General features: G+C 46.9%; 1 protein-coding gene across 1 annotated transcript in view; it reads right to left on the reverse strand.

Annotated features, from left to right (window-relative positions):
* The window catches only part of CACNA2D4 (calcium voltage-gated channel auxiliary subunit alpha2delta 4), a 119,868-nt gene that overhangs the window by 48,236 nt on the left and 51,360 nt on the right, over nucleotides 1-20,272 (reverse strand). Inside the window, exons 23-26 of the mRNA XM_088521660.1 lie at nucleotides 18,867-18,960; nucleotides 17,549-17,644; nucleotides 16,257-16,384; nucleotides 13,456-13,536 (exon numbers count right to left, since the gene is read on the reverse strand). Coding sequence (XP_088377786.1) covers nucleotides 13,456-13,536; nucleotides 16,257-16,384; nucleotides 17,549-17,644; nucleotides 18,867-18,960 — 399 coding nt within the window. The remainder of the gene's footprint in view (nucleotides 1-13,455; nucleotides 13,537-16,256; nucleotides 16,385-17,548; nucleotides 17,645-18,866; nucleotides 18,961-20,272) is intronic.

Below are 20,272 nucleotides of genomic sequence, written 5' to 3' on the forward strand. Positions count from 1 at the left end.
TCTTCCCATGACAAACCTGCTTCTGAGGTATGTGGAGTGTCCAAAGATGCTGAAACCACCACACGCAAACCTGGTGACACTGTACTCACACCATGACATCCTGCCTGATCTTCACAGAAAAACTGGGGGCAGAACCCACTAATCCTAATCTGATAACAACAGCCGAGGAGTCTGCACTATTGAAAATGTACCACCATGACAGAATCACCATTACTATTATTTAACAGTATGGTATCTATGGCACACAGTTTAATTTAATTTTACCACCCAAGCACAGGAGTGCACAGAAATGCTACTTAACAGTTCATATAGCTGCAGAAACGTAGAGCTGAAAAAAATGCAAAACCAACACACTCATCTGATGGCTCTAAACTTCTTTTTGTTCGTAAATTATCTGGGAGCAGCCTGTGGTTGTCTGCAACTTGATTCACTCTCATTTGCCCTGTATACATGTAATTATGTATATGAAAGCATAATACATGGGAAATATAAAAAAGCAGAATAGCTGCTCCATATATTGCCTGTTGGCAGCCTGCTGTGCATGACTGGAAACACAACTCTGACTGGAAACATGGGTCAGAGGGCCAGTTTCTATGCCCTGTTTAGATAAAGGCAGGTCCTAGGACAGGATTTCTTGGCACTGAAAATCATTCCTTCCAGGAGAACTGTATAATACAGACAAGAGAATAAGCCTTCCCTGATGAGCACAGACACGGAATGGAGTGAAAGCAAACCAGAGATTTCCTTGGTCATTTTTGGAGCTCCCCACCACCACCAGCAGCCCTGCAAGATGGAGACAGGGCAGCGTCCTCACAGCTCGTCTCCCTTCGAAGGGCAGGGGCGAAGGCACCAGGGGCCAGTGCTCTGCTTCCCACACCGCTTGCGCCCAGGCCAGGCAGAGCCACGGGGAAGCAAAGCAGGATGCTAAGAATAACAGTCGGCCTTGCGTGAAGCTCCTGGGCCAGGACAGCACAGCACTCTTCGCCTGAGGCTCGAAGACAAGATTTAGCCCTTCACATTTGCTTTTGCTGTGTTCTAACTTCAGAAGAAACTTGTTTGTTAGAACATCTGCGGAAAGTCAATGCATAAGGGGCACAGAAAGAGTGACAAATTCAGGTATTTTATTTGAGAAAATATGCACAGACAATACACTGAGATACTCACCCAGCTCCGCATAAAGCTCAAGGGAAATATCCAGAGTACCAACAATGCTTTGCATTTCTATAGTGCTTGCCTTTGGCAGCTCTCTGGGAGCTTGCAAACATTAATGAATTCACAGAGGCAGAGATTCAGAGAGTATAAAGGCCAGAAGGGACTTTAGATCATCCAGTCTGACCTTCTGTGTATCGCATGCTACTTAGAAAGTGTGCAGAAAAGAACCATAGACATTATTTGGGGGTGGCAGAAAATGCCTTGCTGTGAAAAGCTTAAAGAGCTCAATCTGTCTAGCTTATGAAACAGAAAATACAGAGGTTAGCCTGTAGAATGACTGATAGTGTGTGTTTACATGCAGCTGAAGTGAATTTTCCAGAAAGGCATCTACCTTTGATTTGAAAACATTCAAGAGATTAAAAATCCTCTTTTCCCTTGGCACCTTATTACAATAACTATTCTTGCTCACTGTTAACATTCATGCTTAATATCACATTTGAGTCTGTCTGGTTTCAGTTTCCTGCCATGGTTTTTTATTATTCTTCTCTTTGCTAGATTTGAAGAAAAAAAACATTTAGTGACCAGCATCTCTCCCTGTGAAGGTACTTTTACGGTAATCAAATCATCTCTCAATCTTCTTTTTGGTAAGATAAGCAGATTGAGTTCATTAAGTCTTTCACTGCAAAGCATTTCCTCATCTCTGGAACAATAGTGTAGGCCTTTGTTGTACTCTTTCCAATTATTCCTCCTCCTTTGAAAAGTACGCCCCTCATCCATCACCACCTGTGATATGTATTGCAGATTTTACCTAACTATTGTCATACAATAGTAAATATCACCTTTCCTTACACCTACCCATCAACTATGTCTCACAATACACTTGCTAAGCTGTATGTGCATTATGCCTACCTTAAAGACAGGGATATATGGAAAAGCTAGTGCAACGCCCTGCAAAACATTTTGGGCATTGTGGAGAACTGGTTATGACCCCATTCATAATCACATTCCTACTAGTATAAATTCACTGGCTTTTGAATAAGATGCTCCTGATTTATACAATTCTTGGCAAGAGGAAAATCTAGTCCTTTATTTAAACTAATGGTCCCCTTCTTCAGTCTCCACTTTCACATTCACTCCTGGTCTCATATGGTATTTTTCACATCTCTCCCACTGGATCTAAATGTCTTTGATTCATCAGCTATTCTTTCCCTCTCCCTCTTATTTTCATTCTCCTGTGACTGATCATCCCCTTTTCAGCGACTGCCTCTGACCAGCTGCTTTTCAGATTCTCCCTTCTCTGATCTCAACTGTCACTTCTCAGCTCACAAAACACGCCAGCCCCCACATCCCCATCTGCTTTTTAAAGGCCTGTTATCATAAGCAGGGGCTTCTCCGCTCACTGTTCTTTGCAAAACCCTCATCCATCAAGATAAACCATTACGCTGTCAAGGGCTGAGAGAGGGTTTTAGGTCAGCCCTGTCTAACTTGTGGCTCTCCAGATGCTGCGCGGTGGCCTTCTACTGCATCAACAAAGATATTTTTATTCAGTCATGACGGGGCATATGTGAATTGTGTGGTAAAAAGGCCCAGCCTCGTGCCCAAAGGGTGCTCTGAGGCACATGGTGAGTACCTCGAGTACCCCGAGTAAGTACCCTGCAGCTCGCTTGCTTGTGGGTAGCAGCATCACCGAGCAGCGAAACAAGGGGCGCTGCCTGCTCCTTGGGCAGTGAGGAAGCAGCTGCAGGCTCCTCTCTTTCTGCCATCACATCTCACTCTTCCTCTCACAAACTTTTCAAGCTGCATCTTAAATCCATTTAGCTTTTAACCTCAGATTCCTGCTGGAAGGCTATTCTAAAGCAGCATTACCTAATTGTTAGGAACGCTCTTCTAGTCTCCCACCCTAAATACTTTCTTGGTGTATCTATACTACACTGTTTTCATACTAGCAGTGTCCTTTACTTTAAATAGCCTTCGTCATTCCCATATGTTTCTTCTGTGATGTATTTATATAGAGCAATCCTATCCCAATTTCTTCATTTGGTGGGCAGATTCTAAAAACATGCACCTTCAAGAGCTAAGAGCTACAGACACATGGGGACAGAGGACAAGATATGGCTGGGACAGCTGTTGAGGACCGCTGCCTCTGCCCTGCTGCCTTTTAGCAAGGACCTTGGAACTGAATTTGGCAGCTCTCTGCCCTAAATTTTGTGTGGGCATAAGACAGTAATACAGTCTACACTGAGGATCCTAACTGAGAGATACAAAATGGACCCAGCCGTTTCCAGACGACAAGGTCTATCTCCATGCCTACTTGCTGTGCCTTCTGCTGGCTCCCACAGGGTTCCCAGCTCACAGAATACTGATAATGTTAGTTCCCAAGCATTTGACCTTGTCTGTTGTACTACTAAAATTCATTCTGCTTCTGCTACCCCTATCAAGGTCAAATAAGGCTGTCTCTATGATACCCCAGTCCTTCCCCATGCTGGCAGTTTCTTCTAGTGTTGAATCATGAGGACACTTCCTGACACTATTGTTGTTTGTGTCAGGGTCTCAGGGTAATGTTGATAAAGACTAATCTCATCGCTAAATGTCAGGGTGCTGCAAGGAATCTTGTAGTAAGGAGCAGACTGGGAGGTGATCTTGCTGTGCCATCTTCCTCACGGCCATCTCTACCTCTAGCTCCCTCCCCTGTCCCTTACAACCACTCTAGCTTCCCATATCTTCTGCAGTCTGTTTCCTGTGTGGCACCACATCAAGTACTGAAATCAGAGATGAGATCTTTGAAATTTCTTTCATTTTCCTGGAAAATAATTATCTCTAGGATGCTATTGGGGTAGTCCAGCATGATCTAGCATTGATAAACCATACCACATGACTGATTGTTTTTTCCCTTAATCTGCATGATAATTGTGCTTTCCTTAAAGATCTCATCTAAGGCACTACAAACACTACAGAGGTCAGACTTAGAGGTCTGAGAGTGACAAACTTATTTATTCCCCCTTCTTTAATCCTAAACACTGAATTTGCACTTCTCCAGACAGCATGGAGTCTCCCTTGTGGGTGCAGTTGACAAAAAATCCTTGCTGTGACCCCATGTGCTAGCTCTCCCGGGGACAGAGGGCACCCGGTTCCCCCAGCACTGAGCGTGCTAAGCAGCTTGAGCTGCTTATTTGCAGTAGGCAGATTGTTGCTTTCCCCAGGGTCAATACTGCTGTCCTTATCAATAACTTAGGCACAGAGCCCACTTTGCGTTTGTCTCAGACTATCATCTTCTTGATCTTGACCTCACTCTCACTGGCGAGAAGTGGCCCCACTTCTTATTCTTTCTCTCTAAATAGCTGAAGAATCTTTTGCTGTTTGTTTTAATCTCCTTTGTGGGGTCTAACTCAGCTTGATTTGTAAGCAATCCTCACTTTATCCCTGCTTTTCATGACCTATAAGACACAGCTTTCTTTGCTGTCTGTTCTTTTCTTCCATCCTGCATAGGCTCTCTGCAGAGCCAGCTTAAGCAGCGTAAGCAGTTGCCTGTGGTGGCAGACAGATGGAGGGTAGCAGAATCAGGCACTGCCATTTACTGACTCTTCTCAGAAATATGGTCTTTACAGTGTCCCCAAAAGCTGAACTGCTGCCTCCCTGCACCCCAGACCTTGCGCTGCCTCAGTGTTGTCATTCCAAGTGCTAATCTGAAGCAGTGCCAAGAGAGACACACCAACTCTGTATAAACACCGGGCAAAGTGTGTTGTCTGCATCATGCCTTCCTCCTGTACACACAGCAACAACTCTCCCCACTGCCTCCCACTGCCCTGGAAAAGTCAGGCATTTCCCAGGGCTTCTAGGCAAGGGCTCCTTAGCCAGCTTCTCCCATTGGCAGAAGCAAGGGTGGCTCCTTCCACTCCTCTTTCCTCTCATACCACCAGACTTCACCACCTAACGAAGCTCTCTGCAGTCAGCACTGGCACAGGCCCTGGCAAGGCATGAAGATTTGTGGAGAGCCCCTGCTCAGGGTAGGGGCAGAGAGAGAAAAAGAGAGTGGCCGTCAGTAGAGCCTCTGCATGACGGAGATAGTACAAGAGTACACTACTCAGGATCCTGTTGGGAGTATTGCTGCGAGAAGGCCCTGAGCAAATTGGATTGACCTCACAGCTGACTTCTTTGCTTTGAGTGGGAGGTTGACTACAGGCCTCCTGAGGTGTCCTGAATTGTCCTGTGATCCTACGAATGCGATGCCTGTATCCCACAGAGGGAGCAGGAGAAGAAAAAGATCTTGTGAAGAAAAAGGACTGGGAGTAGGAGTCCCATGCCCTTTACATAGCCTTATGCTGGGGAGATTTATGTCCTTGGGCAGGATAAGAGGGACTTAGGAAGGAAACAGACTGAGTTTGGTGCTAAAAGGAAGGGACCTTAGGGCTAGGCTAAAGCCATGTATTCCCATATCTCAGACTTGCTCATCCCTCAAAATTCGTCTGCTTGTAACTTGATTGAGTTTAAAACAAACCATCTCAGGATACCTTTCCCATAGCCTCTTCTGCTTTAGTATTTACCACCTTTATGGACACAAACTGCTTCTGTTATCCCTTCTAGAATCTCCTCAGATCACCTCACTCCCCTCTTGAACTATGCAGGTGCTAACACAGTCCATGCCATAAATTATAGAAATATTAAATCAATGCTTCTTGTATGGACAACACCACTGCACTCCATGTACTTCAGATGCCGAGACACGGTCTGTTGTGGAAGCATCGGCATGGACATGCTAGCCTTGCATTTGTGCAGGTTTAGGTTGCACCCTGCTTGGTCGGAAGTGGCACCCTGCCACTTGCTTGGCAGTCCATGCATCTTACTGGGAGACCTTGGCCGATCTGTGGCCCTCAGAGTCACCTTCTCAGACTACAGTCACCCCCCTCTCCCCACCTGCACCAGCTACCTGCTGGGCACGCTGCCATGTCCCCAGGATTACCAACATACACCAAGGATGAGTGTGTGTGTGTAACCCCAGCACAGGTGAGAGGGAGGAAGTTCAAATCTCTCAGCAAACACCGGCATCTATGTGCACCCTACTTGCACATCCCAACAAGTGTCACCAGCACATTACCCACTGCAGAGAGCCTGGCTGCAAATGCAGATGCACATGTGCCTGCACCAAGGGCCTCTACACACACTCAACACGTAACGCGCTCCCGCGGGCCCACGTGACGCCAGGCAGATGCAGGTCTCTGAGGAGCCTGGCTAGGTATGAGTTAATGCGAGAAAGGATGGGAAAGAAATTAAAAGCAACGAAGTTGGAAGCCCAGCACATGATTCTTCTCCTATCACATCTGTGAATCCTGGAGCGCGAGAGTAATTGTCTGCACTGAGTCAGAGCAAAAGGCACAAGGAAACGGTTGCTATGGCAACCCTCGCACTGCTCTAATTCGGCTCGGAATTAAAATGATATCAAATAATTTGCAAGCAAAGGGAACATGGCAAAGGCACTGGGTGCCAATCTAAAAAATCCGTCTCTGTGCAAGCCTCTCCTGAGCCGGTGTCAAGGGCTCTTTTCCCTTCAAGCGTGACAACCATGGCAATCAGAGGAGCTATAAAGGCAAGGGTGATGGATAACCCTAGGCCAGAAGATTTCTGCTATCTCCTGGCAGGAATGGGCTCCTGGGCTGGAGTGCCAGCCTGGAACAGGCTCCAGCGCTGAGGACAGCTGGATTTCCCTCCAGAGCGACGCCCTGGCAAGGAAACCCCGATGCTCCCAGGTTGTCACGGCAGCCTATACAGCAAATAGCCTGGCAGGGCACTCAGCTGGCGGCGAGCAGCATTTGGGCGCACATACGGGCCCATGGTGGGGTTTGCTGCGGGGCAGCCCGCATGGGCTGAGGAAAGCAGGGCTGATTTACGTAACAGGGTTTTTCCTAGTAAGGGGTATAGAACGCAGCAGCATCCAGCACTCCAAGGAGTTGAGCCTACTGGGAAATATTGATGCTGCAGAAAAGGCTACTGCCTTTGCCTTTCCCTTTCTCAACTAAGGGAGTGTCCCCCGTCAGCAGACAGAAAGGCACAAGCCCTGCACTGAGGATCATGCAATCTACACAGACAAAGACAACGCACCAAAGAAGAAAGGGAAACTGCAGATGTCCAGCTGGAGTGTGCAGGACACGATAGAACATTCCTCACATTCCTGTTTTTTTACACACTTCTGAGGACAAAATAAATGTATCTGGCCCCATCCTCGGCAATCACTGTCCCTGCATGCAGGATTTTGCAGGCACTGACCTGGATGCAGAAGAACCAGCTCTGGGCAGGGAACTCTCTGGCTCCAGTACCATTACCCACCTTGGCAAAAGGCAGAGTTTGTGAGATCAGACTCAGTACAAAATAAGCCACCTCACTTTTGGCTGGCTCACAGAATATGCAGAGCAAGCTTGCATGTGCCCCCAAAACACTCAGAAACAAAAGCAATATTGCTTATAGCTTTCACCTGAGACTAATGCTCACTAAGTCTTAAATTCCTCACTAGGTACTAGGGTTCTATTCTTGCTTATGTCCAAGAGGTACCTTCTTTGCTCACAGGTCTCTGCCCCAAGGTCTCTGCGAGGAAGGGGGAATGTGGTGGATGCCAGGCAGGCAGAGAGGTGGAGCAGAGATGCAAGACAGCAGTGTGAAAGGAGAGACACTGGGGTTGGTGCCTCAGCAGCACTGTGCAAAGCTGATAGCCTGGCCTGCTGAGCACTGGCTCAGTGTTTAGGCCAGTCAAATGTGCACTGATTGATAACCAACACCAGACAGATGTCCTGAAAGGTAGAGAAGCCTCTGCTGCTGTTAGTGTTAATATTATCATCATTTTTGCCTTCCTGACTTCCCCTGTCACTTTCTATGACTGAGCTTCAAGGCAGTGCTTCTTCAGGTGTCTATCTTATGGAAGTGCTTCTTTTGTTAGAGCAAAGGGATGACTGTGAAACTGCCGGGGCTTCAGGGATTGCCTTTGCCACGAGGGAGCAGCAGTAGGTAGACCTAGAAGGTGCACAGTGATGAGCAGAAAATCAGTTGAGTTGCCTCTCTTTCTACTTCGGCTGGGTAGAGGGGAAGGGAGATGCAGGGAAGCTCCTGCTTTATAAAGAAGTCATTCAGATGATACCCCAGGAGTTCACAGCAGGCCACACATTGGGACATTTTTGGCACAACATCCAGCATTAAAAGAGAGGCAGCATTCCCTCCAAATAGTGCAGCACACACTGGGCGGTATCAGCTGCTCACAGTTCCCACATTGCTAATATTACGCTGGTTTCTAAGCCAGAGTAGTGAAATCACTCTATTTCTCCAGCTTGGATGCAGTTCTTTCAATATAAAAAGTGCTTATGCTACCATAGCATGCATTTTACATGCACCTATCATTCATTTAGCAGCTTCTACAGGTACGACTGCCACTTCTTAGGGAGAAAACAGAGGAGGTTGAAATGTTTCAACTACCCAAACAACAGAATTGTAGGAATACAGAACTGAGTGTAGATTACCTTGAAAAAATGCCACAGTAGCAGAACTGCTGAAAAAGCCACCTGCATCTCCTCTTTCTGGATGGTGGTAACAGACAGCAGGCAGCCAAAACTGGGGACCAAGGAAGAGGATGTAGAGACATCAAGCTGGCCAGTAATTGCTTTCCAAATGAAGGGCTTTCATCAGACTGTTACTTGTGATAGAAGTTGAATTCTAAACTGTGCTATAATGGTGAAATTATTCTCCATTATCCTTTTTTTTTTCTTTTTCCAGAACGATTGGTTTCAAACACTTTTGAAAAAAAATAAGCTTTTTTGAAAATCTTTTCCTGCTGTGAATGCTCTTCTGAAAATACTGGCCTTAATAACTCAGTGTCCCAAATCCCTCTCTGTAAAATATGGACATTTCCCTCTCTTGCCCTTCTTTAAGCTTGCCTTTCTGAAAAATAAGCCTTCTCTGAAGAGGACTCTCTGCAAGTACATCTGTATATACTGGTCATCATGGGATAACAATTTCACTTTGGCCCAGTGAATGAGAACTAGCAACAACTTGAATGGAAACAGAGGAGAGAGGTAAACAGAGGAGGATAAAGTAAATCTGGATCTCCCAAAGGCCTGTTTGGCCACCCTGCTTGTCCTGCTGGGCACAGCTGGGCCTGTGCATGCCCTGTGGTTTGTTGTTTGTTCAATCAGTCGTCTGCCATCCCTGAGACATGACAGGAGGGGCAAAGCTCCTAATAAAAAGAAACCTGTATCTCCCTGTTCCCTATTCTGACTGGCAGTCAGCTGAGTACCAGGTAACTCATACAGAGAAGGTCAGGCAATAAAAGAGATGTCATGTGCAGCCCAAAGAGACGGTTAAACTCCTGCGCAGATTCCAGCCGTTTCACTGGGGCTTTAAATCACTAAAAGCTTCTGTCAGCAACTGCATGCGACTGCAGTGACCCCCATGAGGACCACAAAGCTTCGGGCTACTGACTCACTGGAGGGAACAGATGACATGGTGCTATCTGGGGCAGGACTTGGCTTGAGGAGAGTGCCATCATAATTCCTTATTTTTCATTTCCGACAAAGTTAATGCTTGTGAAAGGTATTGGACTGACATCCCAGGAGACTAACTTCCTTCTAATTAATTACAGTTAATCATCCAGGCATTACTTAATGTTTGCACAGTGCTTTGAAGCAGCAAAGCACAATACAGCAGGTAGATAGTATTAATTCAAAGAAACAAGCGTAGCCAAGCTAGCAGTCAGTTTGCCTGCGTGGCTTCCCACCAAAGCCCTGACTGAGATCGCACCAACTCATCTCGCACAGTGGGCCCTTCCTTGGCTCCATCTTGTCTTCCAAGAGATCTGCAGGTACCTAGAACCAGCAAAAGGTCTGCGCGAGTCTCCCCCACAGGCCAGATACAGGAGCGTTGCCCAAAGAGGGAAAGAGATGGAAGAAAAGGGGACAGCACAGAGGACACTGGGCTTTGACCCACAGAAGGCCGCTGCAATGGAGTGCCATAGGCAGCACAGTTTCAGAGCAGTCCTGGAGGCTGTTCTCCTTTAACTTCTCAGGCTTGTCAAGGGACTGTGTAACTGCTTTGGCTCCACACCATTTCCTTCCTACTGCTTTTGGACAGCTCCACACCTGACCGCATGGCCCACAGCCTCTCTAATGACAAGAGGACAGTTTGGGTCTCCTCCCCATTCTGGGTCGCACCACTGAGCCAAACCAGATCCGAACAGGAGGAAGGAGCCCCTGGTAGCCGCCGGCCACCTGTGCCCTCAGCCCTTTGGCTGCCTGCTCTCCAATCCCAGCTGACTGCTCCCTCATTCTCTGACAGAGTCCAGGCCTCTGTCATCTTCTTGGTCCCTTGCTTTCACGAGTTTGCCTTTCTCAGCCTTGGCTGGGGCCTGGCATTCATCTGCCAGGATGAAAGGGGCCCAACACTCCCTGTCACTGTCATCCTCCTCAGGGGAGCACTGGGGGTGCCCCCTAACCGCAGGCATAGCTGTAAATCCCGGAGTTCTCTTTTTTCTCCTTTTCACTGCACGTGTAGCAAACATTTCAGAGTGCTTACAAATTCCTCCAAGCACCATCGAGTCAAACAAGTGACAGTAACAATCAGTGGCAGTATGACAGGCCAGCTCATCCAAATGACACATTTATAGGGGCACTTAAAAAGCCTTCTGCTGACCCTCCTGTACAGAACACTGTGACAGAACACATGCAGGAACTATAAGCCCACCCAGATCTTTGCCGTTCTGGAAATCACTGCTAGGTAGCAAACGGATTTCTGGTAGTGGCCTAACTCTACATGAACACATCAAACCCACTGAGGGCTGATATTATCCGAGTAAGAATAAAAATCCATGCCCCACTGTGCACCATTTGCCTCTTGCTGTGTCTGCACACCCCCCTTCCTTCACCTCTTTTTTTCTGTAGCTCATGTGAGGTACTACAGGTACTACAGCAGGCCCAGGGGCATTTGTGCTGCAACCTCCATTGTAGGGTGAAGTTGCCCAGAATCAGGTCTCTGCCATGCAGTAGTATTATATTAGTTTGAGGAGAAACGAAGAGAGAAATATGCCCTTACCTTCAAACCTACTCTCCTCAAGATCTAGTAGTATTGCAACCTGTTGGGGGACCATGATACATTTTTCTGTGAATACCAGAATTTAGAAAGATTCAAATGGTGATCCTGATCACCACTGGAAAAAAAAAAAACGAATGGCTGTTTAAATATAATACCTTTCTGCTTTCTGTAACCCCAAAAGCATATTGAAAACATAAAGCCAATCCAGCAAACAGTATGTACCTGGGCAAACCCTCGCACTCCCACTGAAGGCAATGGTGGCTACAGCTGGGAACAGACATTAGCTGCCTGAAGGATCTGGGACCCTTTGAGAGGAATTACTCCCTCTGTGGCTGTTGAGACCAACATCGTATGGCTAGTCTGCAGCAGCACATAACGAACAGAGGATGGAGAACGCCCACTTGGATGTACTGTGGGTAGAAATAAGTGAAAGGCGATGATCTTCTGTGATTGGGTCACATACCATTCCTGCTAGTGACAAAGAACCACGGTATTTTTAAGCAATAAAAGCAGCTCAGAATTTATTTCTATATCTCAGTCTGTGGTTACCAATGAGGAAACGGGTTTATTCCTTATCATGTCCACAGCAGTCAGAAAATTTACCTTAATACTGTTTTAATGGGGTTTCTTTTCCTGTCGTCCACTGCTTTCTCTACCCTTCCCTCATCAGAGGTTTCTATCCCTTCACAGCATATCCACACAGACAGTTGATTCATCACTCAGAACAACTGAGGGGGTGTAAATCTCCACAGGGGTTGCAAAAAGAGCTGCTGACCAGAGAGAACTTGTCTTAGAGTTCTTGTTCTGGCTCTCTCCCACCAGAAGTTCCTCCTTTGTATTTATGCTGAGTGCCAGATGAACTGTTTTTGTGTGGCTTTGCTCAAGCTCATGGGGAAGGAAAGGAATCTTGAAAAGCAGACTTTTTTTTTTTAACTGTTTTTCTCCTATCAAATTCCTGCCCCCCCCCCCAAAAAAAATGCTCCAGCTGTACTGGCTCAGTACAGACTCAGTGTAATTTCATTCTCTGCCAGTGTACTCGTGATAGTGTCAGCTAGTAACAGTTTTGGTAGCAGTGTTTGAGCTTCAAGCACTTACTTAATGTAAACTGCATTGAAACCACCTCCTTATTTCATGGAGGTCTCTGAACAGACTTCACGTGGCAGCAATTTTATGACCTGGTTTGGATTTGGAATGCTGGCCTAGCAATGAAAACTGTTACTTCATATTATCACTCTCTTAAGATAGAAATATTTTCTCTATCTCTACATGATATTTAGAGAGTACCACTTTCTACCAGAACTTATTGAAAGCCTGGAAACTAAGGAACAGTTCTTCAGATGAAGTTAAATTGCCATAGTTTTTACTGATTTCAGAAGACTGAAGAGCATTTACACTCTTTCAGGTTGTGATATTCTTTGCATCCGAAGTCAGTGCTTGGTACCTGCTCTTGCCAGTCATTCTTTCCATCATACAGGACTTAGTTAACACCAAACAATCTTTCATGGTTATCTCTGCCTCTCTGCATATTTCAGGTGATAATTACTCCATTAGCTGTTTTGGCAACCACTTCCTTTAGTGCATGCTTCCAGCAATAAAAAAAATTTCCACTCATATCCACTCATTTTCTCCCATACCTGTACTCCTACACAGCAAGTTGGTTGTATTTTCATAACAGCTACAATTGCAATTGCTACAGAAAATGTTAAAAGATTCAACAGTATTTTGGGTCTCTGTGAGAAATAACATGTTTCACAAATATTCCAAAACTGCACATAGATAAAGGTCTATTGAGAGTCTGTCAAAAGGGGCTCCAAGCTCAGATACAAAGAGAATTCAGGAAATTTGTTTGTATGAATTTTCAATCCAGCAACAGGCCCATTCCACCAGTAAAAGTTAGTTTTGAGTTGACACAGCACTGGAGATCCAGGAACACCCTGTTCTTCTAAAAACTAGTGCCTTCCACACACAGTTCAAAAGTTGCATAGAATTTGCTCCAGGGTCAAAGTCAGTCTCAATCCACAACTTTACCATCTTGAAGATAGGAAGCTTCATTCAAACAACCAGTTCCCCTTCCAAAAGCTTATTAGCCATTTAATAGCTGTTCTAATGTTCTCTGTTCAGCCTGGTTTTCGTCATCGCTACCATCACTTCCCTTGAGTGACAAGTTCACAACTCTCAGCTCCCACTCTCAATACAAGATGCTACCATTTCACTCAAGATGAAAAGAGAATCCAAATGTCCTACCTGCAGCAATCCCCATCTTCCCATCCACAGACACTGCTACGGCTGTGCTCACTGTCACCACTTCTGGAGGGCCAGCTCCCTCTGTCAAGACACAGATGTAGAAGACTCAGTTAGCTCACCACCGGAGATATGTAAAACACAGCAAGAGCAGCTTGCTCTATTTCATATCCAGGACAGTATTTACAGAGGCCTAAGCCCCCAAAAAATCCTAGAGTTTGAAGGACTGCTCTTTCAAACCACAAAAGCACCCTAAGAAGCTACTAAGGGGATAGTTGTTTGTTTTTTTTTTTCCTCTCCTCTCCTCTCTTCTAGAGAATGCAATTGCCCTTGTAACAGATGCCATGTCTGTATTATTTTTTTCGTGATTAGATTAGCTTCAGCTGGGACACCACTTTTGAAACTGCCAGGGGACAGTCTGAAGGTCAGCACGACTGATTTAGCCTGCAACCGATTCCTTCCTCGCATTCTGTACCGGAGGCTCTTGCTCAGACAGATGGATTGAGGATTCTTTCCTTCCCAAGAGCTCCAGAGTTTGTCCCTGCATTTCATTTCTGCCTTCATCGTTCTTATTCATACTCCATGTGTCCTGAGCACAGTTCTGTGGCTACCATGCTTTAGCCTGGAGTCTCTCACTCATTTTTTTGGACTAAAGCCAGTTTAATTTCCTCAGGGGTGTCAGCCAGAACTAGCAAAGCCCTTGTGAAGCTGAAATACTCAGCCAACCGATGCTCACATGCTTCGAGCCTTATCCTGCATTTACTGTGAATCCCAAATTTCTTGTTGTCCCTACAGTGAGATTCAATAACCAATATGCACATATTATCCCTAGAAAAGAAACATTAGACACATGACAGATCTGGGCTGCAAGAACAGCTCCATTTGACCTGCCGAGCAAGTTCTGTTTGACCCACTGAGCATTCCCTGCTACTTTCTCTGAGGGATTTTGGACTTGGCAAGGTGTCTGCATAAATTATTCTGCTAACCTCCAGCCATTCGCTGATGGGCTCCTCCGCAAAGGATGTTATGGCTCTCTCTTATGCATCTGCCACAAACACCCCCAGTTAGGAGGACATACACTGAGTGATGTGGAAAACAGGAAAAGTGGACATTTGATCCTCAAAAACTCCCATAAGGTACTGAGTGGCCTCTTCTGTCCTGAAGGTGGGGCACCCCTGTTCCATGGGATGTCAAGTGAAGGGCCAGGATTCTGCTCTGACAGTGAAGTGCTGTGGCTCACAAAAATGGAGTATTATTTCCAGGCTCTTCACAGTAACTTTGTGTGATCTCATGGATCCCTGTCTCTCTAAGCCTACAGCAATCTTGTATGGTCACATAGATCAGTCTCTCTAAACCTGACTATCCAAATCTAAAAGGAGTAATTATCTTCCCTACAATTTAGGGTATAAGGTTTCCAGGTCCAGGCACTACCTGTTACAATGTGCTTTTAGGCTTTCCAGCATAACAGGGTCCTGACCTTGAATGAAGATTCCAAGTAATAGGAGTGTAATATAAACAAACAAACAAACATACAACCAGAAAAGTAGTGTAGCTGCTTTTATTCAGTCTTTATCCATGCAAAACTACTCATGACTTCCAAGAAAACAAAATCAAGCCACAGCCCCAACAGTTAGTCAGGGGTGACTGCTAGTGCCTGGATAATAGCAGTCTGTAGGAAGCACCATATGGTGCTACCACCAGGTTTTCCAAGTGCTACTTCATTCCAAACAGCAAATGTAGTGGCATGCAGGGCAGCAAAATGTCTCTCCTGCCATGCCCCCTCCCCACCTCGTCTCTACACTCCTCTTTTAAGTAAGATGAAAACGTATTGGGCAAAGAGAGATTTTGGTGAAAGTTTTTACATATTTTCTGTTTCCACTTCTCTCTCTCCCTTACATCCTCGTTCATCTCTTGCCTCCCAGTCTTGTTTTCTTCTTGCTATTTGCTTTCCCACCCACCAGCCTCCCACCACTGTGCCACAAAAAGCTCTAACAACTAAAGTGCTGAGCTCCGTGACAGAGATGGAGCACTGAGGACCAGCACAGAGCATACAGGGGATTTCTGCCTTCTGTGTAGGAGTCTCACACCAGTGTTTTGTTCGGGTCTTACCCTCTTGGCTCTTCTGTTCTCTTTCAGCCTTTGAGGAAGTCCTAGCTGACTCTGATTACTCACAGGAGCCAACACCCTAGGCAAGGGACACTGAAAAGCTGCTCCTTGCTCATCTGTCATGTTTGAGTTCCTTTGCTGGGTGTGAGAGAACATATTCTAGTCACGGAAAGCAGTGATGGAAGAAATGACTCCCTCTAAACTCATGTCTTCCTGCTTGAGTGCTCACTGACCCCTCATCAGTCCTGGCTGACAATAACTTTAATCATTGTGGCTAAAGGGCCTGACACACAAATGCCTCCCAGGTCTGGCTAAACTTGTGTCTCTAATTCCTTCTGCAATGTCTTTAATTCCCATTCTTATGGTTCACATGTCCTGCAGCCCCTCATGCTCCCTTGACTGCCTCTGAATCTCTCAGTTGACCCAGGCCCTTTACCTCCCTATATCTTCCAGCTCCTCCTGATAAACAACTGTGAGCACCTTCCTCATGGCTCAGAGCAACTGGCTCTCCTCATCTCCAGTTTCCATATCATCCCATGAGCTGGTGCCTCCTGCTCCTGTAACAAACTGCCGGTGACCAGATCTCAGCACTTGCAAGAGCTGCTCATAAAGAGACCAGGATGAACCTCACATGGGGTGCAGCATGTAACAAGCTTTCTTTTCCCTGCTTCGCTGCATCAGGGTCAGGCTGAGGTTACCTGAATCATCTTCTGAAACGATGCTGTAGATGAAGCTCCCAGGGGGATGTTCAGCTGCCCGACGATACCACAGAGGGAAGTGGTCCATGGTGAAGATACTTTCCTTGTCCTTCCTTGTCAGGAATTTCCTGCCAAAGGAAAAACCAGTGTAGCCTTTTGCAGAGGAGCAGCGGTTCTCCTCGCGGGTCATACAGGGGGAAGGGCTTGAGGCTACATGAAAGAGCCGGGCTCTTCTCGGAGCCACCAGTGGCACCTCATTACCCGTAGTCAGAGGGGACACAGGCCAGCGCGGGCCACGTTTGCCACAAACACGAAGCTCAGTAGGGAAGATGCTGCCCCGCGGCCGTTACGGAGGCGCCCGAGGCGGGAAGGGGCGAGCGGAGGCCCCGCGCTGGCCCCTTCCCGCCGCCTCCGCGGGTCGCCCGCCAGGTGCCGCTGTTGCCCCGGCCTCGGCGCCGCCGCCTCCCCCGCTCGCCAACGGCCCGCGGCGGCCGTTGGCCGCCGCGGGCCGTTGGCGAGCGGGGGAGGCGACCGCTGTCGGCCGCGGGGTGCGGGCCGTAGCCACGCATCGATTTCTTCCTTGCCCTCAAGGCCCTCTCGCTTATCCTCAAAACCTCTGATGCCATCCTGTTCTGCTCCGGCTGCTGGTGTTGCCTCTGTGCCCTGTCCTTCCTTACCAGCCTACCTTAAATACTCAACGGAAAATGAAAACCGTGGCCTTTCCACGTCAGAACCCTTCACTGAGCACACGCTTTGGCCTTGAGGGAGAGGACAAGAGAATGAACCGTATATGGCAGATGTCAGTCACATCGCTTAATGCATCACTGGAAGGCATTGGGACACTACAGTGATGTGGGCAGCATAAGAGCCAGAGCAGAATAAACCTGGGAGAGGACTTGAGACAGAAAGATCAAACCTAGTGAGACTGGAATGTCTCCTCCTGGGCACTGGAGTGCAGAGCCTTATACCCTGCAAAAATGGTCCTGGGCATCTGTAGCAACTACGGACATTTTCTCAGCTGACTAATGCCAGCGAATTATCAAAATTTTTCATTTTACAATGAAATGCATGCACTTTGGGACAGTATTTTAAGAAATATGCAGAAGGAACAGAGCAAGACAAAAGGACCCCTCCGCTGACTCCTTAAAACAGCAAGCACCCACTCCACCAAGGTCTTGTTTGTTTCCTTTCCATTTCTGCATGCCCAAATACAGTTCAGAGACTTGTGGTGATTTCCCCTTGTCCCGTCACAGAAACTGAGAGAAACCCTGTAATGCAGTTTAGGGACTTGCCTGTTGGAAAGTTTCTCAGAGCCCACGTATAAGGCATTCCTCATGAGTCCAGCACGGGTGCCCAGAAATGCCATCTCAACGCCTGACGCAGTCTCCCTGTGGGACACAAACATGCAGGCAGATGCAAACAGTTCTGAGAACATGAGCTGTGCTGTCTCCCTGTCCCAAGGTAAGGGCCTTTCAAAATAGAAGCACACCCGGAGAGCACCCCAAATTCATTTGTAATGTAACCCCATCTGCAGCAGGAATGACCCCGGCCTCTACCTGCTAACAGCAGCAGGCCGTTGGCCAGCACTTGGCAGGCTTAGATGTATGCCTACATTCACACTGGCGGAGTTTGTTCATTTGATTATTTCAGAAAGAGGACGTAAGCATGGGAGAGGGACTGCACAGCGAGAGAACGGCTATCTCAGGCAGTATGAGGAGGGCTGGGTAGCAGACCTGGTTGGAGCCATCAAGGGCACAGATGAGACAGCTACATGGTGGAGAAGCTGCTTCCGCGTGGCGTATGTGGTGCAGCTTTAAAGCGAGGTGTGTACATTGCTGTGACCATCTATGGGTGTGCTGGCTAAAATTTCCTAGCAGGGTTGCCACTGGCTCAAGCTGTGTTGGCAGTTGGGACACCAGTAGCTGAAACAGGGACAAGAGTCCTGTGGCCATGCATCTATGCAAGTAGCATGTTGTCTGCTGAAAGCAGATCAGCGGGACATGGTGTTAGATACTAAAAGCAATAGGTGCCACCCTGGGAATAATGAAGTAGAAAGTTGCCCTCTAAAGCCAGGCTGTTCTGTCTGATCCTGAGTATCAACCTGAAGGCATCACTAAAAGACACAAGATCAAACTCCTTAGGTTCTGCTGATGCCTTTCCCACTGGGATGCGTTTTTGCTATAGCCTTATGGGAAGTCAAGCCAAACAACTTTGCTACCATTTGGAGGGACAATCTGTGCATAGAAAAATACTATACTTTAAACATCAAACTGAAATGGTCTAAACTATTGAGCAAAAAGTGCACCTGAGTTAGGTACTGCAATGAATTGGCGCTGAGCACCCCTTACAGTAAGACTTCGTTATTATTCTCCATTCAAGCATGGGTGATCTTAAAAAGAATTTCTCTTGACGAAAAAACCCTCACTAACCAAGTGCTAAGAAGGCCCAACCTGATGCACTTCACTCCCAAAAGCTACCAGTGCCTTCTGAGCTATTTCTAAAGTTTCCTTTACATGATATAAGAATCTGTGACTATTTCAGGCAGGGGATAAGCACATCTGGAAATGCTGCCTATGTTGTGTGCTATACATCTATTTCTCGCACACTTACATGGACATATTGAGGGCCAGTGTTGTCCAGTAGGCTTCCATGGGGGCAGTGACCACCGCATCAAACAGCACTTCCTGGACCAACTCCTCATCGCCTAAGGAGAAAGGAGAACAAGAATCAGGAGAGAAAGACATGGCCTGCCCGTAGATATCTTAAGAGGCTCCCTGTCTGCCTCTCGGCAGTGGAGCAACGTGGCACAGAAAGAGGCAGCCCTTGCAATGCTGAGGACAGGTGCCAGAGTCCTGCCTCATGGAGAGGTGTTACAGGAGCACGTGTGACAGCTCAGGCAAACAGTGCTGATGCAGAGAAGGAGCTCTGGTGGATGCTCTAACGAGGCAGATCAAGGCAGTCTCCCTCTAAACTTGGTGGAAAGGTTTTAAAGAGTGGGTAAATGAGAGACTTTCTGATGAAGATATCCACCACACCAGGCTATCTCTGGCCTTCTCCTTTACTGAACAGCCTGTCCACAGCCATTGCCTCAAATCCTTCCCCTTGGCCTTGCTTCTAAGTATCCTGCAGTGAGGACATCATCCACCCCATTCCACTCAACCAGTTCCATCAAAACCCCCAGTGACTTCTTGGTGGCTTCTGTGCTGTCTCTGTGCTCTTTGGTATCTCTTGGCATTAACTGCCCATCCTGCAAGTTTCACAAGATGCCATCCTGGCCTGGATTCCCTCAGATGACTAGACTACTAGCCTAGACTACCAGTCTAGTCCAGTGTGAACTGGGACTGAGAGGTGTTTGGAACAGTCTGAGGCATTGTGCTTTAAATGGCATGCTCTGAAATCCCATTGTAGAAAAGTATCTAAACTTTGATCTGTTTTGTTTTTATATAGCCTGCTCGCATTTGTCTCATGCGGTGAGTGTGCGATGGCTGCCATATTCCAGAAATGCAGCTTTCAGTGCTTTTCTAGACACACCATCTTCTCTGGTTAGGTGTGTGAGCCTTCACTTTCTGGACTGAGCTTGCAGGGCTCTCCTAGTCTTTCCTATTAATTTCTCCCAACTTTCTTATACTTTCTCTGTCACAGATGACAAGATCCATTCCCACATCCTTGCTGTCATTCAGACCTTAAAACCAGAGCTCCTTCCCTTGCCCCCACATAGCAAGCCTATGTCCAATTCCTATTTCTTTTTCCTTCATAACACTTCCAAATCTCTCTGCTTCTCACAGTTGGCTCTACTAAAATTTTCTTCTATGTCCCTAGTCTTTTTGACTCCTATATCCCTTCTTTTTGTCTGCTCCAGACACAGCCAGGAAGGGTCTGTTTGTAAGGGACAAACAATTATTGCATTACATTTGTTTCTTGTTTTAAGAGATTCCCATCTCCCTGTCAAAGGCTGCAGCCCTTCAGGGGCTTGATTCAGCATTTGAGCTAACCGAGAGGGCTGAAGCCGTGCCCAG

Source organism: Tinamus guttatus, unplaced genomic scaffold (assembly GCF_059628265.1).
Source record: "Tinamus guttatus ecotype Peru unplaced genomic scaffold, ASM5962826v1 Tinamus_guttatus_pri_ptg000125l, whole genome shotgun sequence".
NCBI classification, from domain to species: Eukaryota; Metazoa; Chordata; class Aves; order Tinamiformes; family Tinamidae; genus Tinamus; species Tinamus guttatus.